Source organism: Eulemur rufifrons, chromosome 16 (assembly GCF_041146395.1).
Source record: "Eulemur rufifrons isolate Redbay chromosome 16, OSU_ERuf_1, whole genome shotgun sequence".
Lineage (NCBI taxonomy): Eukaryota > Metazoa > Chordata > Mammalia > Primates > Lemuridae > Eulemur > Eulemur rufifrons.
This window is the reverse complement of record NC_090998.1, coordinates 28,772,879-28,790,757: the sequence shown is the minus strand read 5'-3', so window position 1 is coordinate 28,790,757 and position 17,879 is coordinate 28,772,879. Positions and strand designations below refer to the sequence as shown.

General features: G+C 38.6%; 2 protein-coding genes and 1 non-coding gene across 10 annotated transcripts in view; 1 reads left to right on the top strand and 2 right to left on the bottom strand.

The window, feature by feature from the left end:
- Nucleotides 1-319: 319 nt before the first annotated feature.
- LOC138397742 (U6 spliceosomal RNA) lies at nt 320-427 on the bottom strand. The gene has a single exon (XR_011235858.1). It is a non-coding gene; the product is annotated as a U6 spliceosomal RNA (small nuclear RNA).
- A 2,119-nt stretch (nt 428-2,546) lies between these two features.
- Nucleotides 2,547-14,001, top strand: YARS2 (tyrosyl-tRNA synthetase 2). 2 transcript variants are annotated; one of them, XR_011235692.1, is made up of 6 exons: nt 2,547-3,328; nt 4,158-4,325; nt 8,611-8,766; nt 9,064-9,234; nt 11,295-11,586; nt 13,959-14,001. XR_011235692.1 is itself a non-coding variant. In XM_069489532.1 (5 exons), the coding sequence occupies exons 1-5, from the start codon at nt 2,547-2,549 to the stop codon at nt 11,452-11,454; spliced, it is 1,437 nt and encodes a 478-aa protein (XP_069345633.1). In that variant the 3' UTR covers nt 11,455-11,610. The 2 variants fall into 2 exon arrangements, 1 of the variants encoding a protein (XP_069345633.1); XM_069489532.1 differs by lacking the exon at nt 13,959-14,001 and having other exon boundaries at nt 11,295-11,610.
- A 574-nt stretch (nt 14,002-14,575) lies between these two features.
- DNM1L (dynamin 1 like) overlaps nt 14,576-17,879 on the bottom strand; it is a 51,645-nt gene continuing 48,341 nt past the window's right edge. For all 7 annotated transcript variants that reach the window (XM_069489527.1, XM_069489529.1, XM_069489531.1 and 4 more), the window contains 4 exons: nt 17,227-17,403; nt 16,944-17,053; nt 14,870-15,029; nt 14,576-14,632 (listed from right to left, as the gene is read on the bottom strand). In XM_069489527.1, coding sequence (XP_069345628.1) covers nt 14,576-14,632; nt 14,870-15,029; nt 16,944-17,053; nt 17,227-17,403 — 504 coding nt within the window. The remainder of the gene's footprint in view (nt 14,633-14,869; nt 15,030-16,943; nt 17,054-17,226; nt 17,404-17,879) is intronic.

Sequence of the window (17,879 nt, the reverse complement as noted above, 5' to 3'; positions counted from 1 at the left end):
TTAAAACACTATCACTCTTTACTCTGTGCCTATTGAACGCTATTATAATTGTTTACATTTTGAAAACCAAACCATATAAAACAGGGATATTTTCGAAGAGAATATTTATGTGGCATTTTGTTGCAGGAAAGGGTAATTGCAAAATAGATGTTCCCCTAATTCAAGGTTAGCTAACCTCAAGTTATTATAGTTGGGATAAACCATGTTTTCTAAAATACTTTTTAACATGTATTCATTCACTTTTCAAGCCAATGAAAACATCAAAAATCAACTTGGTCACCTTTTCTTAACCCAAGTCCAAATCATGGGTACAGTCCCATAAAATTTAAGCCATCTATGTAATTCCAAAAGTTTTTTTTTTTTATTCAAAGGCCATGCTAATCTTCTCTTTATCATTCCAATTTTAGTATATATGCTGCCAAAGCGTGCACTAATTCCAAAGGTTTGAAAGTCCCATCCTACCTTCTATTATTCCTGTCTTTTGGGCAAGCCTTGTTTTCTCTATTATACCGACATAAATTATGAAAGGCAAATAATTGATTTGAATGTATTTTCCAGAACTATTGAGGTCATTGTGCTACTGTCAAGCCTTACATAGCATCTGCTCTGATACTACCTTCTATACCAGACTTTGCTACCTCTTCATGAAATACAACTAAACTTAAGAGGTGAAGCAGAACTCAGGTCTATTTTTTAAAGACTTTATAATAAATTTTGATCCCAGGTAAAAATTTTCTGTTTTTCATCATGCCCCAAAATTCTTCTTCATTAAGCACAGGCCATCAAGTAATGCTGACATACTTTTCTAAGAAATAGAGTTTCTTGAAGTGACTAATTAAACCACAATATGAAATCATACTTTCTGGTGTAAAATTACTCACACCTTTAAAAACCGGATACTTGTATGTCATATTGACCAGAATCCTCAAGAATGAAAGATTCCCCTCTGAAAAGGCTCAAATCTTCCTGTGTGTCAGGTACTAAATAGAAAGCAGCCTTTGCTGTGGGCTCAGGAGCATTCCTTGCTATGCATACTGAAATCTGTCCCTAATCAAAGTGGTGGGACATAAGACTGCAGATCAACAGGTTATGATTGCAAATTTTCAGATATTTTGAATAACAACATGGGAAAACACACCTGATTATTTTCTTCAGCATTTGGGATTATGTTATATAGGCTGTTGAATGAGTATCTAAAAATCCTGTTGAAGTTACTATTTGGCAATAAGAAACTAAATTCACGGATAATTACACATGCAAAGAAACTAATTAAAATAATATTTCATTTTGTTAAATGACTTTATAATGTTAAGAAATGGAAAGGTCCTCTGGGGAATGGCTTGGAGCATGACGGCCCAAGGCGCGCACTCCCACAGCTGCTGGGAGTGTTGGTTGCTGATGGCTCACACCTGAGTCTCTTTCAGCACATCTCCCTCCGCCAAAAGCGTTGCCTTGCATATTGCTTCCTCCCCATGAGCACCCCAAATTTAATGAGTAGTCAATAAGAGGGTAAAAGGTCTGTCCTCTTGCCTCAATTCAGGATGAATTTTCTGAAAGGAAATCCCAGCTCCAGAGCTCACTATGAGATTGTCTGAGGTCTCTAATTACAAATGGTTCACAGTTCAGCTTCTCCCTCTGTCCATCTCTGCTTCCCCCAATCCATTACCGGCGTGTTCCCAAGAGCACGCCCCAATTATCCTCCCGCCCACAAATCTCCAACTTATATCCAGGGAACTCGACCTGAGACAGTTGCTACAGAGAGGGGCCTGGAAATCTGACTCTAAAATGAGATTCTGGAGCTGAATCACCTGCCAGCCAGCTTGTCAAAGAGAACCGCATCCCTGGTGAGTGGAGTATTCAAAGCACCTGCCATGCTTGGCCACGTGATTACTAATTTGACTCCAATCATGCCAAGCTGTGTCCCAACCTAGCTACCTGTATTTAAAATAAATAAGACAGGACTTAATGCATTTAGTGTTTTGACTTTCTCTCGCTATAGCTTGGACAAGACTGCCACCTCCTGGAGAAGCTAATGAATATTGGGGACGGAGGCGCAATTGGGGAATCAGCGCTACGAAATTGTGTGCGACTCGTCGCCATCTCCGTATCTCTGCATGACAATTCCTAACGTTTATAACCTCTATGAACAGGTTTTTGCATAGAACCAAGACTTCAAAGAACTTGCACATCGCAGTGTTTTTACGTGAAAATTTAAATAAAAGTTATTTGTAGAGCACTATGTACCAAGTGCTTTAATTCTTAATCCTCACAACAACCCTATGAGGTAGGAACTACTATCATAAACATTGCGGATGAGGAACCTGAGTTTTAGGAACGTTAAAGCTCCAGGGCCCCGAAGCGGAATCACCACCTGGATAGTCGGAACTCCAACGACTGGCTAAAACAAAAGCTCCCTTCCTAGGTAAGCGCCTCGCGCACTACCCGGCATGCGCAGAAAGACACTGACGCACTTCCCTAGGAGCGATAAAAGGCGGGCCCTGACCGGGCCGCTACGATCCCGGCGTTCCTTGCGTACCGCCACCAGGATGGCGGCGCCCATGCTGCGGCTTTTTTCTAGGAGCTGGTGGTCTAGTGCCCAGGTCCCGTCAGGAGTCTTGCCCCTGGGGAACCGTAAGGCTCACTCGGGTGCTCAGGGGTTACTGGCGGCGCAGAAGGCTCGGGGTCTGTTCAAGGATTTCTTCCCGGAGACTGGTACGAAGATAGAGCTCCCGGAGCTCTTCGACCGTGGCTCGGCGAGCAACTTTCCCCAAACCATTTACTGCGGCTTCGATCCCACAGCTGACTCGCTTCATGTGGGGCATCTGCTGGCGCTGCTGGGCCTGTTTCATTTCCAGCGAGCGGGCCACAACGTGATCGCGCTGGTGGGAAGCGCCACGGCACGCCTGGGAGACCCGAGCGGCCGCACCAAGGAGCGCGAGGCACTGGACGCAGAGCGCGTGCGAGCTAACGCGCGCGCCCTGCGCCGAGGGCTCGAGACCCTGGCGGCTAATCACCAGGAGCTCTTCAATGATGGGTGTCCCTGGGGCAGCTTCACCGTGCTGGACAATTCAGCCTGGTACCAGAAGCAGCAGCTGGTGAATTTCCTGGCGACAATGGGCGGTCACTTTCGCATGGGCACGCTGCTGAGCCGGCTGAGCGTGCAGGCTCGGCTCAAGAGCCCCGAGGGCATGAGCTTGACCGAGTTCTTTTACCAGGTGCTCCAGGCCTATGACTTCTATCACCTGTTTCAGCGTTATGGATGCAGGGTCCAGCTGGGAGGATCTGATCAGTTGGGCAACATCATGTCCGGATACGAGTTCATCCACAAGTAAGAGCCTTTAGACCCAGGAGAAATACTGGGCCAAATAATTTACACACTAGTAACCTGTGTTTCTCAATTAGGATTATGGAGTGCCGTGTTGGTTTTATCCGCCCCCCACCCTTAAGCGTCCACAATGGCGTTAATAACACTGCTAGTGAGAACTAAAGGGCTAATTTAAGGGTATTAAGAGTAAGGGAACTAGAACTCTGCGGCAAATAGACTACAGGTCAAGATTCTGTGTGTCTGTTTTGCTTCCCGTTAGTCTCCCTCTCAGTTTCTGAGAAACTGTTGTTCAGGTTTGGTTTGTACCTGTATGTAACTTGGGCCTTCTTGAGTAACACGTCTGCCTTAGCTCTGCACCCACCATGAAGCTCAGTGTTACTCTTTGGTTGACATCCCCCCAAATTTTTTTCAGCTCCAAATATTGACAAGTAACGGAGGTTTTAATAGCATTTTCTTGAGGGAGATGAAGTAGAGGACTAGCCCAGGTGCTACAGAGGCAAGACTCATTTTTAAAACATCTCCTTTAGTGTCTCCGCCCGGCTGCGCTTTCACCCCACTTTACTCTTCCCATGCAGCCTTTCAGAATCTAGTCGAGTTCCTAGTTATGCAGCACCTGCCTTCGGCTTGTCCAGAGCCACTCATGCAATTGTAGTTCAGAATGGCAAAACAGAGTGAATGCTATAACAGTACAAAAGAGGGACAAGAATCCAGATTTAATAGGTCAAGGAAGTTTTCTTGGAGCAAGTTACTAGACTGAAATCTGAAGAGTGAATAGTGGAACCTACCACTACTTGTGTGTGAGGCACATAATGAAGTCCTTCTTTATGCATAGGTTGACTGGAGAAGATGTATTTGGAATCACTGTCCCTCTAATTACAAGTACAACTGGAGCAAAGCTGGGAAAGTCCGCTGGCAATGCTGTTTGGCTAAACAGAGATAAGACATCTCCATTTGAATTGTATCAATTCTTCGTCAGGCAGCAAGATGATTCAGTGGAAAGGTGAGTTCTTAATAGTGGCTGAGAAAAATAAACACCATAAATTCCTGATGTAATTTTAGCCACTGGATCTCTACGTGCCCTTATAGTTCTTTGTTTTTTACTTTGTCTGTTTACACATAAACCAGTACATCACAGAACAGTGCAATTTTTACTGTGTTCTAAAGTTAAAACCTTTTTGTTGGTCAAAGCAGAAAACAAACCACAGTGGTTGGCTAGAAAACTTAGAGCTAAGTTTGTGATCTATGTCTAGCATGTTTATAGGATTTTATCACTTGCATATTCTAGTTCTTTCACTCCTCTCTGAAACTTTACTACCCTTATTTTCCCTTTGTCTCTTCTCTCACAAATATGACTCTGAAGATCCTTTTTAAAAAAGATTTTCTGGCCAGGCATGGTGGCTCACACCTGTAATCTTAACACACTCACGCCTGTAATCCTAGCACTCTGGGAGGTCGAGGTGGGAGGGATCACTTGAGGTCAGGAGTTCGAGACCAGCCCGAGCAAGAGTGAGACCCCCCCCCCCATCTCTACTAAAAGCAGAAAAATTAGCTGGGCATCATGGCTTGCACCTGTAGTCCCAGCTACTCGGGAGGCTAAAGCAGGTGGACTGCTTGCAAGCCCAGGAGTTTGAGGTTGCTGTGAGCTAGGCCAACACCATGGCACGCTACTCAGGGCAACAGAGTGAGACTCTGCCTCAAAAAAAATTAAAATTAAAAAATGATTTTCTGATTAATTCATATTGCCTTAAATGCTTAGAATATAAATTAATGAGAAAACACATATACCTGCAACAAAAAGTGAAAAAAATTTCATTTTGATATTGCTGTATTATCAAAATAATCTAAGAATACTTTAAAATTTTTAAAACATATATGACTTTCCTGTAAAACAAACACTGTTGAAACCAGGCACAGTGGCTCACACTTGTAATCCCAGCACTTTGGGAAGACCAGCCTGGGGAACATAGTGAGACCCCATCTTTACAAAAAGTTTTTTAAGAAAAATAAACCAGGTGTGGTGGCGTGCACCTGCAGTCCCAGCTACTCGGGAGGCTGAGGCAGGAGGATCACTTGAGCCCATAAATTTGATGTTACAGTGAGCTATGATTGGGCCCCTGCACTCCAACCTGGGCAGCAAACCCAGACCCTGTCTCTTAAAACACACACACACACACACACACACACACTCTTGAGCAAATTACAGAAGACCGACATAAATGGAGAGTTATGCCATATTCATAGTACAGAAAGGTGTCAGTTCTCAATTTTATCCACATATTCAGTGCAATGCCAACCATCTCTAAAGAGGCTTTTTTTGTGGAACTTGACAAGCTCATTCTAAGATTTACATGGAAATAAAAAGAGCTAAGATGGATGTTTTTGAAGACTAGAGTGGAAGATACCATGCCTTATTACAAAATTACAGTAACTAAGAGTTTTTTTCGGCCGGGCGCGGTGGCTCACGCCTGTAATCCTAGCACTCTGGGAGGCCGAGGCGGGTGGATTGCTCAAGGTCAGGAGTTCGAGACCAGCCTGAGCGAGACCCCGTCTCTACTAAAAATAGAAAGACATTATATGGACACCTAAAACTCTATATAGAAAAAATTAGCCGGGCATAGTGGCGCATGCCTGTAGTCCCAGCTACTCGGGAGGCTGAGGCAGTAGGATCGCTTAAGCCCAGGAGTTTGAGGTTGCTGTGAGCTAAAGCTGACACCACGGCACTCACTCTAGCCTGGGCAACAAAGTGAGACTCTGTCTCAACCAAAAAAAAAAAAAAAAAAAAAAGAGTTTTTTTCATTTAGATTTTGGAGCATGCTTGATAATATAGTCCTAGGGTTTTGATGTATCAAGAACTGATAATTTTTTTGAAGATTTCATTTTCTAACTAGTTCTAGTGTATAGAAATACAATTAATTTCAGTATATTACCTTTGTATCCAGCAACCCTGCCAACTCAGTTATTAATTCTAATAATGACTTCTAGGTTTAAAGTACAAGTCTAAACGTACAGTTAAGGGACTAATGGAACAGGTTAGAGAATCCAGACAGCCCATGTAGTCACCTTATCTCTGAAAGGTGGCACTGCAGTTTGGTAAGACAGCCTTTTCAATAAATATTGCTTGGGTAATTAGATGTCTATACTGGGCGAGGGGGGTGCATGGAACTTTAACCTTACCCATAGTACACAAAAGTCAATTCCAGGTAGATTATAGACCTAAATCTGTAACAAAAGATTTTAGATGATAAATATCTTTATGACTTCAGGATAGAGAAAGATTCTTAAACAGGACACAAAAGGAAAAAATTGATAGACTAAATTAAAATTAAGATCTGTTCATCAAAAATCAGTTAAGAGTGGGAGAAGGGCCGGGCACGGTGGCTCACGCCTGTAATCCTAGCACTCTGGGAGGCCGAGGCAGGTGGATCACTCGAGGTCAGGAGTTCGAGTCCAGCCTGAGCAAGAGCGAGACCCCGTCTCTACTAAAAATAGAAAGAAATTATCTGGCCAACTAAAAATATATATAGAAAAAATTAGCCGGGCATGGTGGTGCATGCCTGTAGTCCCAGCTACTCGGGAGGCTGAGGCAGGAGGATCACTTGAGCCCAGGAGTTTGAGGTTGCTGTGAGCTAGGCTGACACCACAGCACTCTAGCCTGGGCAACAGAGCGAGACTCTGTCTCAAAAAAAAAAAAAAAAAGAGAAGATACTTTCAGTACATCTACCTACCTCATAAAGAGCTAGTATTCAAATTAATATAAGGAATTTCTCTAAGCCAGTGAGAAAAAGACAACTCAGCATAAAAATGAAAAGAGACTTGAGCAGGTACTTCACAAAAATCCTACCCAAAGGCCAAAAACATATGAAAAAGGTGCTTAGCCCTAATAATGTGAAGAAAAATATAAGATAAAGGCACAGTGAGATATTATTATAGACCTTCCAGAATGGCTAAACAAAAGAGCTGGCAGTACAATGTGTTGGTGAGAATGTTCGAAGGTGAAGCTAGCGTAAACTTACAGAACCACTTTGGAAAAACATTTGGCAGTACCTACTAAAGCTGAATATGTACGTAACCTATGATCCGGCACTTCCTCTCCTGGGTGCATACCCAGCAGAAATTAGCGTATCTGTACGTCATGAGAAATATGTGGGGATTTATAGCATTATTAGCAATTGTCCAAAAGCAGAAACGACACAAAGGTCCACAGTGGAATAAATAAATACACTGTGGGATATTCATAGCATGGAATGCTGTACACGCAGCATCATGGATGCATCTCCTAAACATAAAGTCTTAAAGTCAGGCAAATCTAAGTGATACTCTTTAGGGAGGCACACTGAGTTGTTAAAAGTGTAAGAAAAACAAGTGATTGCCATGAAAGGTAGAATAGAAGTGAAGTTGGAGGGGACGTGGAGGTGTGTGATATATTTGGGCTTCCCCAGCTAAGGGTAATGTATTTCTTAACCAAGGTGATGGTTCCATAGATGTTTGTTTTATAATGATTCATTAAGCTGGATCTTTCTAATTAATGTATTTTTTTCGATGTGTTATGTCTCACCAAAGAAAATGTTAAAAAGAGGCTACACATAGGATGATATTACAGTCATGCATCTCTTAACAATGGGGATGCATCGTTAGGCGATGTTGTGGTTGTGCGAACATCAGAGTGTACTTACACAAATCTAGGTGGCATAGCCTGTTGCTCCTAGGCTGCAAACTTGTACAGCACGTTACTGTCCTGAATACTGTAAGCAGTTGTAACACAATGGTAAGTACTTGTATCTAAATGTAGAAAAGGTACAGTAAAAATATGGTATTATAGTTTTATGGACCACTGTTGTATATGTAGTCTGTCATTGACCGAAACATTTGTTATGTAAAGCATGAGTGTATTTATGTCAGTTTTTAAATTGCACAATACTTATTTATGGGTACATACACATAAGAGTACAAAAACATGCTTGGGAAGGATGCATACAGATTTGGATTAGTGGTTGTCTCTGGGGGCAAGGAAGGGAATGCGATAGGACTAGGGCTTCCATCTGTATCTAGACTATTTCATTACTTTGAAAAAGGACAATTGAAAAAGTGACAAAACAGTAACACCTTAAACCTGCATGGTGTGTGCATGGATGTCTATTGTTTTCAGTACTTTTCTACATGTTATGTTTTATCTTTAAAAATACAAATTTTAAAGTAAGCAGGATATTCTTTAATAGGTAAGGAAGCTGGAGATAAAAAATTAGGTATGTGACATAAATGTAACACTTTATTTTTTTGTCCCAAAGGTACCTGAAGCTCTTCACTTTTCTGCCCCTTCCAGAGATTGACCACATTATGCAGCTGCATCTCAAAGAGCCAGAAAAGCGGGGTCCTCAGAAACGACTTGCTGCAGAAGTAACAAAGCTCGTTCATGGACGAGAAGGACTGGATTCTGCTAAAAGGTAGCCTTTTAGTATAATTAATACTTGATAAAGTTACTTAGTTGACAGACATGAGAAAATCGGGAGGTATGCTGTTTTAGGGTTATCTTGTCATTTATCACTGACAAGAATTGTCAGTATTCAAGTGCTTTAAAATAGCCCCTGTTTATTAGAAAGATTATCTTACATTATATTTATGAATTATGCCAAATACAATAGATGTTTCAGAAAGCGGCACTCCATAATTGGTTGATGGGTATTAGAACATGGATTTGAATAAGCACTTTCATGATATGGCCCTTAAAATATGTTTTTCAGGTGTACACAAGCCCTTTATCATAGTAGCATAGATGCACTGGAGGTCATGTCTGATCAAGAGTTAAAAGAGTTGTTTAAAGAAGCTTCATTTTCTGAATTAGTTCTCGACCCTGGAACAAGCGTCCTAGATACATGCCGCAAAGCAAATGCCATTCCAGATGGTCCCCGAGGGTAAGATTATTTAACTTTTAGATTCATAGTTAATTCACAGCATGTTTCTAGAGAGGGTGTTTTCCTGATAATGCTTTAATGACATCTCATTCCTTATAGAAGTTAGATTAGTCCAAGAATAAAGTAAAAACCGAGAGTATTTATTGTTAAAAATACCTTAAGTTTTCTATAAAGTAGAGTAGTCTATACTGTCTCTTATTAAGTCTAACCCAGTCAGTTTTTCCTCCAACATTTGAAAAGTCTTGTGTTTGAGGGGCCACATTGTTCAGTAAATACAGCCCTGAGGGAACAGATGATTCTCTATCCTACTCAGTCTGTATCCTCTTTATTTTGGGAGGCAGGGACAGTTACCCAGCCTATTTAAAATATTAAATTTATGCAAATGAAAGCATATAATTTCTTAAGACTATTAGGAACTACATAATATTCCCTTGGGAATTACATTTTTCTTGTAATTCTTGTAATTCTTGAGAATATTTTAATTCCTCAGTTATGTGGTATTATTAGGGAATAAATAAGATGTTCCACAAATAGTAATCAGACATGCGATTGGTTCTTACCATTTTAAGTGAGCAGTGAGATGGAGAAGAAAAGCTTTAGTTAGCCAGAAGACTCTGGCTACCTCATCTACAGGAGTTCTAGCATAAGTCAAAGTTATCAGCCCATGGCCACGATTATAAATGACATTTGTTATATTATAGTTGCTCTTTCAATTGTTTTGGATTATTTGCCTCTATCCTGAAGAGCCCTAGATTACTCCATATGGAGGAAGGACCCATTGTCTCCCTTTGCACCTGCCAGTCCACCTTATTGATTCCCTACTGTGCCGGTTTATTTAATGTACACTGAATTTGAGCATGGTGTCACATACTTCCCGACAGTGAGTCACTGATGCTAAGGATTTTCCTCACTGTGGAAGCATTTTTTATGGTGTGTTTGCTGATACTGGAAGTTTTACCACTATGTAAAGATGACACCACATCTGATTTAGCCAGTTCTAAGTAATACTGATTGTATTTTTTATATTGTATAAACTAAATAGGGTTGGTTCTATGCATTTAAACAAAACAGAACATGATCTGCAAACTGTAGCAAACAGACTAAAATAATGCTTCATAAAGGAAAGATTTTCTGTCCTTGAATAATCTAGACTAGAATTTATTAGATAAGCTACTGATTTTCTATTTCTGAAATCAACCAATTTCATTTTTAAGAGAATTTTTCTTTTGCTGAGCATCGTGGCTCACACCTATAATCCCAGCACTTTGGGAGGATCAATTGAGACGAGCCTGGGCAACATAACATAGCAAGACCCTCATCTCTAGAACAAATAAGAAAAATTATCCAAGCATGGTGTGGTGCACACCTGTAAGTCCTAGCTACTCAGGAGGCTGGGGCAGGAGGGTCATTCGATCTCGGGAGTTTGAGGATGCAGTGAGGTGAGGTGAGCTATAATCAATCCACTGCACTCCAGCCTCGGCCACAGAGCAAGACCCTATCTCAGGGGGAAAAAAAGAAAAAGAAAAATTTTCTTCATTTTAGTCTAACAAACAATTTCCTATTATTTGCATAGTCTCTGAATATAATTTGCACAGATTTTTCAGTTTCCTAAAGATTTCTGTAGATAACACTGTAGTTTGTAGCCTTTTGTCTCATGGGTACCTTACTAAAAGCAACACTGTTCTTCCATTTTTGGAAGTTTCTTTTCTGTGACTTTTTTCTGGGGAACATTCCAGAAAGTACCTCCATTATTCCTATTCACTTCATTTTAAAAGCTACCACCAACCAAATAGTTCTATTAATAGCAAGAGCTGTGAGATAGCCCAACTCTTTTTCTCCACTAACCAAGAAACCTACCATTACCATTATGCCTTACATCTGCTCCTTTTGAAGAGCATTTAAAAGAGGCAGAATCTAATAGAGTAAGCTTGAAGGTTGGAACAATTCAATGCTAAATGGTCTCAATTGGAGAGCCTCTGAAATTTAAGGGAAATAATCTTTTGGGGGGAGAGGTCAACAGTGACTGGATCACTCTAGTTACTAAACATTTCTATTTTTAGGTATCGAATGATAACAGAAGGTGGAGTCAGTATAAATCACAGACAAGTAACAAATCCTGAGAGTGTTTTAGTTGTCGGACAACATATTCTCAAGAATGGACTTTCTTTACTTAAAATAGGGAAAAGGAATTTTTACATTATAAAATGGCTTCAGTTGTGATGAAAAACCCTTCTGGTTGTTCAAACAAACTTATCCATCATTCATTCTCAAGACATGAAAGGTTGGCTCCAGAACTTACACCTTCGCTTATGCAAATCAGAAAAACAGTGGAGTATACACTATGCCTCAAGTGTGAGTAATTTCATTATTTTTATGGGTTGGTTAATAAATAAGGTGTCTGTTTAGTGATGGGATATTTTATTTCTGATCCACAAACATTAAGGATTATCATCGAAAACCATGATTTCCAGGGTTAATCTTTTTTATAAAAAATTATATTTCATGAAAGAAAGAAATGCTGTCTTACCTATCCCTACCCTTCTTGCTCTCCTTTTTGAGAGATAAAAGTAAGAGCAATGAAAGAGGTAGTGCAAAGGAAGGAATTGTGGCTGTTTTTTGTCAGGTAAGGAGCATGATCTCACCAGTGTTATGTACTGGTTATAAAACCAGCAATGCCTCCAGTATCCACATTAGAAATGGGAAAAACCACTATTAGAAACTTGTAGATTTCTGATTTTTTTTGTTGTTTAGGAATAAAGTTAGATGAGGCCATAGTTGGTATTAGAAATTACAGTCAGAAAGTTTCTTTTCTAAGAAAACAACAAAAATCAATACTTGACTTTCCAGGCAGTTTTTCTAGTCCCTTACCTGTGTTCCACTATAATTCTATTGACTCACAGCCTTGTTTTTTTGAGTGAATTCGTAAGGTAGCAATATTTTATAAATTTAGAAACTTTTAAATTAGCTTTAACTTTCAACCTCTGCTGCTAAGCAGACTCCAACTTAAGTAACTGAAAAGTTAAGTAACCAAAGAAAATAAAAGAGGCAAATCTTATACCAAATATGCAATCATGTGAAAATATGAAAAGGTACCCAGGTAAGGAAAGTTTTCAGGTCAAAACTTAAAGGATTTAGAATCAAGACTGAGTTCAGCTCTGCAAACATTAGGCAAGTTAATTCTCCAGAACTGTTTCCACATCTGCAAAATCAAGGTAATGGCACCCCCATTTCCCTAAGGATCAAGTGAATCACACACAAAATGGTTAATCATTTCTTCTGAAAACCTTACAGGCAGGAGAGCATGGCTTTAGTGTTCAAATTCTAGCCATTTACTACCTGGATAACTTGGAGCAAGTAATGTCTTTTTATATGCAAAAATGTAGATATAATAATACCTCATTCAGTTGTGAGGATCCAATAGGAAAAAAGTCATATAACTTTTGGGACACTACAAGGTGTATTGTTCCAAAGTAGATTTAGGTGTTAAAAAGCTATAGTTTATTTAAACCTTTCTCTTGGAGAAAAGTTAGGAATAATTCAGTTATTGACAAACTTTAATGTCATTTCATACCAGCAATTTTATTTATACAGCAAGAACATGCAGGTGTCTATTATAAATGTCAGAGATCATCTCTACATTTCAGAACTTCACTCAGTTTAAGGGACAACAAAGGAAGTGCTTTTTTCTTTCCATTTTAAGATTCTTGCCTGTGTTTTTCTTTGTACCAAGTGTGTAGTACTAGCAAGTGCATTACCATAGCATGTCTTGAAAACTAACGTTTTCAATTTGAAATGTTTGATGTGGAGAAAGGTGCATCTTAAGTTTTTTTTCTTCCTTACAAATTCAAAAGGCTAGAAGGGTAGTCATCTAATATACTATCTATCTGGAAAAAGTATATCATGGATGGTTATAATTTCAAAACTGATGTATAATGACAGAATAATTTTCAAGTGTGCTAACATTGTGGTAGCATGTATTCTGTCAAAATGGATTATTAACAGATTCAAAGTAGTACCACATATCAGACTAATTTGGAGATTTTTATGTTTGAGATCAGTTGCCGAGCCTGTTGTTTCTTAGTAAATCTGCTGTAAGCGAAAGTCAACGTACTCGTATTTCCCTGCCAGTAGTCCTTCATAAATATCTGCTCATAACCTGAAAAGAAATTTTAATATGTGTAACAACACGTACTTAATGTATCATCTGTTAGATCTAGAACTAGATGTCTTTGGGATTTTTACTCATATCTTAAAATTTATAATGTAGTAGTAGTTCATACCAAGAATCACCTAGGAAATTTTAGTAAAATATGTATACGTTTTAAATGTCACCTCCGCCCCCTGAATGCAATTTAAGCCTTTAGGAGTGTGTGTACTCAAATGTTTTTAAGTAACAAAGCTCCACCAGTATTTTCATGTATTTTGTTGGTATGAAGCAAAAGCAGCTATTGCCAACTAATACTTACGAAGAGTAGAATGATCTTAAGTCCCACCTCAAAGTGAATCTTGGACCCTGGTCTAAGTGCCCCGTTTCAGAGGTGTCTTAATTAACTGCTACTATATTTGCAAATTAAGGGGACTTTAGGTCACCATTGGATCCTCTAAAACTAAAAGGAACTGGCCATCATTACCAAGTAAGTCTTACTAGATAATCGAGTCTAGTTGTTCTTAACACAGGAAATTCTAATTCATGCTTTCAGGTTTATTAAATTTTAATGCACTAGGGCAACGCGGACCCAGAAGCGGAAGAGCTGTGTAACTACACAGCATGCACGCTGCATCTGTGGCAGTGCTGCAGATCCTCTCGCGCATTTCAGCTTTCTTACTAACACACCACGGGCTGCAGAGACGCTCAGAAAAAACTAAATTGAAGGACAGGTGGAATACAGTGACTGCATGTGAGGAACCTGCCAACCCACGTCTTTTACAGGCAGGTCAGTCTACACAGTACATGCATTATAGTCATATGAAATGTCTTGGTGCTTTCTTCTTGAAGGACTATGGCAGCAGTTTACAACTACTAATAACAATTACACAGGGCATCTTACACACAGGCAAACTGCTTTGTACAACTAGAACATTAACAGTTCTTTTTAGAAACTGTCACAAGACAGACGATATATTTTATATATATATTGGGAAACTTTAGAAATGGCCATTTATTATTTGGATTAAATGTGATTTGTTCTGCAATACAGAGTACACTTTTCAGTTTATAGCCAGTCTTCACATGAGCAGATTCATACCATTGCAATACACAGGAGTCATAAATATACTTCTACTCAAGTAGGCAGTAACTAGCAAGTTTTGAGTCAACAAAGTCTGTGTCATATAGTTCTCATCACCAAAGATGAGTCTCTCGGATTTCAGCAATAATTTGACCGGCTCCTTGTAATGCCTGTATTGAAAGAAATGAAAAATCTTTAGTGCTTATTAAGTTATATTAATCTGGCTTATATGGGGTAATTTCTCCCATTTACATGTGGTAGATTTGTACTAGCTAACATCTCTGAATTTGAAACTACTCAAGTACCAACAGAAGAAAAACTTAGCTATAATATAAAGACTGTAAGTATCCAAGGATCAGAATGTATTTTAAAATGTTGGGTAAGTATAAAAATTCACAATATTTTACCTTTAGCATATCAGCTGCTTCTTTCCTACGCTGTGCCATGTCCTCAGATTCAGTCAGAAGATCGTCCAATAAGGATGATTTATACAGTTGTCCTACTAACTCACTCTGAAGAGTATCTTTCACATGATTAACCAAAAAATGCATTACTGCCTTTGGCACACTGCAAAACAAAACCAAATTATGAAATTTTGGCAAAAACTCTACTTGTAAAAATTTGAGCTTAGATGCTAACTTTATAAAATGATAAAAGTTAAATAAGAATACTGTACTAATTTGGATATTTCCTTAATGGGATAATCACCCTTCAGGTTTTTACTTAATTATTATCAAACATTAGAAGCCACAGTTGATATTTTACCTTCTTTATCTCATCTGTCATTATCCCTTATTGTCAAAAACTCTGCAATGAGCATTATTCATTATAGCCAAAAAGTGGGGAAAACCCAAACATCTATCAACTAGTGAATGGATAAACAGAATATTATATCTCTATAGTCACGTGTCACATTCTGAGAAATGTGTTAGGCCATTTTGTCTTTGTATGATCATAGAGTACTTATACAAACCTAATGGTCTAGCCTACTACATACCTAGGCCTATTTCTCCTAGGCTACAAACCTGTACAGCATGTTACTGTACTGAATACTGTAGGCAACTGTAACACAATGCTAAGTATTGTGTATGTGAATACAAAAAACATATGGTATTATCCTATGGGAACACTGTCACATATGTGGTCCATTGTTGACTGGATCATTGTTTTCTAGAACACATGACTGTACTGATTGATGCTACAATATGGGTGAACCTTAAAAACACTGTAAGTAAAGGAAGCCAGACACAAAAGGCCACATATTAGTATGATCCCACTTATATGAAATGTCCAGAATAGGCAAACCCATAGAGATCATAGGTTGGTGGCTGCCAGGGATGAGAAGGAAGGGCAAAAAGGGAGGTCACTGCTGATGGTACAGGGATTCTTTATGGGGTAATGCAAATGTTACAGAATTAGATAACAGTTACACAACGTTGTGATAAACATACACTATTTAAAAAGGGGTGGGCTTTGTTGTGTATGAATTTATATCTTAAAAAAGAAAACGCTTTTGTGTAAAAGACAAGAGCAGTCAAAGAGACAAGCTAGGGCCTAGAATTTTTTCTTCAGGTCACAGTGTAAAACACAAAGAATTATTATTTCTATCACAAGGTACAAGGTTAAAAGATTCTACAGATAAAATTGCTGATTTCATTATGAAGCAAGTTAAACTATCTTTTTATCCTTTTGTGCAGTAAAATTTCTTTTACCTGCTAACAGAGTACCACAGATTAGATACAGAATATTTTCTAATAGAATTAGATCACTTTATATAACTAAATTTTTATTCTCCCTATTACTGCATGAAACCATTACTACAGGCAACCATGAGGCAGTGGACACATAAAAACCACTCTGAATTAGAATGAAAAAATATATATATTGCCTAGTGAGAGACATTTTCATACTTTGGAGAACCAAATCAAATAATTAAAAAGGTATTATCTGCCAAAAAAGTAATGAAACTACTAAGTTAAAATTTAGAAAAAAAATTTCTTATATGTCTGAAAATGTGGCAGCCAGACAAAACAAAAGAATATCTTTCATTTCCTAATAGTTTTTTCTAGTTAATGTAACACATCAGTGTATAAGAATCACTTTGGAAATAACTTTTCCTGGATCCTATTCCCAGAGATTTTGATTTTGTAAGTCTGGGGTAGGCAAGGCACCATAGGTGATTCTGATGCAAATGGTTCTTAGTTTGTAATTTGAAAAGTACGCTAGTGAATTGTTGGATTTTAAAATGTACAATACTAGAGAAAAAAGGAATAATTCAGGAAAGTTGAGTCTAGGGCATACCACGATCCTAGTCATTGTACGTTAACAAACCGAGACTTGCTGTGACAGATACCGAAAGGCTAAAAGAATCCATTCTATTGAATAAAAACCTAAAATTTTTAAAAGACATATATTTTCAAAAGAGATCATGTAATCATCCAGTAGTATTATAGTCTGTGATTTATATTAAATAATACTAACCTGTCTTGAATATTCTTTCTGACAATGAGAAAATATGATTTGATGAGTCGTTCAATAACCTCACAATCTCGCTGTTCCCGGGCAGATAGTTTTCGTGCAACAGGAACCGGCTAAGTGGAATGAGGAGGAATAATATTACTTTGGTGCCATTTTGAAATGTCAACACTTAACATTCAAAAGTTAAATTAAGTTTTTGAGACTTTTAGTTCCTTTTGTCTTTGCAAGTGTTTTCCTACTAATTCAGTCATCTAATTAGACCTAAACCAAACTCTTCATGGCTTACCACATCTAGCAGATTCACAGCATGGCCTTTTTGTGGACTGGCTGGCATAATTGGAATTGGTTTTGATTTTTCTTCAGCTAATAACTCTTCAGCTTTTGAAGTTTTCAGCATTCCTCTCCAGTTACCTGTTGTTGGTTCTTGAACAGCATCTCCAACTCCACCACCTCCAGACGCAACCTGAAAAAAACATGTTCCAAACCCTATACCAACCATGTTATATCGGACATTAACTAAACAAAGCTCATTTTCTTTGACAGTAGTCAAGAACACACATCTAGTATCCATCTGGAATTTAATTTATTCAGACAGATAATGGGGTCAGAAACAGACAGTGGGTGGCATAACTGGAACTCTAAGCTGTCTAAATAAGAGGTTCTGTTGTAAATTGTTTGCAAGGTCTCAGTCAATTTAGGTCCTATTGAATTCCTTTTTTCTTTACCATTTGCCAATTTCAAAATTTTTCCTCTTCTCTCACCCCACAAATACTAGATTGTAGAAAAAAGTATAAGTTACCCTTAAAAGTAATACTCATTAAAAACACATACAAGGAAAAAGAACTGCCATTCAATTTAATTTTCTTCAAAGGAATCTTAAACACTGTTGAACTATCATTTCTCCAAAAGTTCTATGAACTTATATCTCCAAATGTAAAA

Coding starts and splice junctions, on each gene's coding strand:
- YARS2 (XM_069489532.1), top strand. CDS start 2,547: ATGGCGGCGCCCATGCTGCGGCTTTTTTCTAGGAGCTGGTGGTCTAGT. Junction 4,326..8,610: donor CAAGATGATTCAGTGGAAAG/GTGAGTTCTTAA, acceptor TTTGTCCCAAAG/GTACCTGAAGCTCTTCACTT. Junction 9,235..11,294: donor ATTCCAGATGGTCCCCGAGG/GTAAGATTATTT, acceptor TTCTATTTTTAG/GTATCGAATGATAACAGAAG.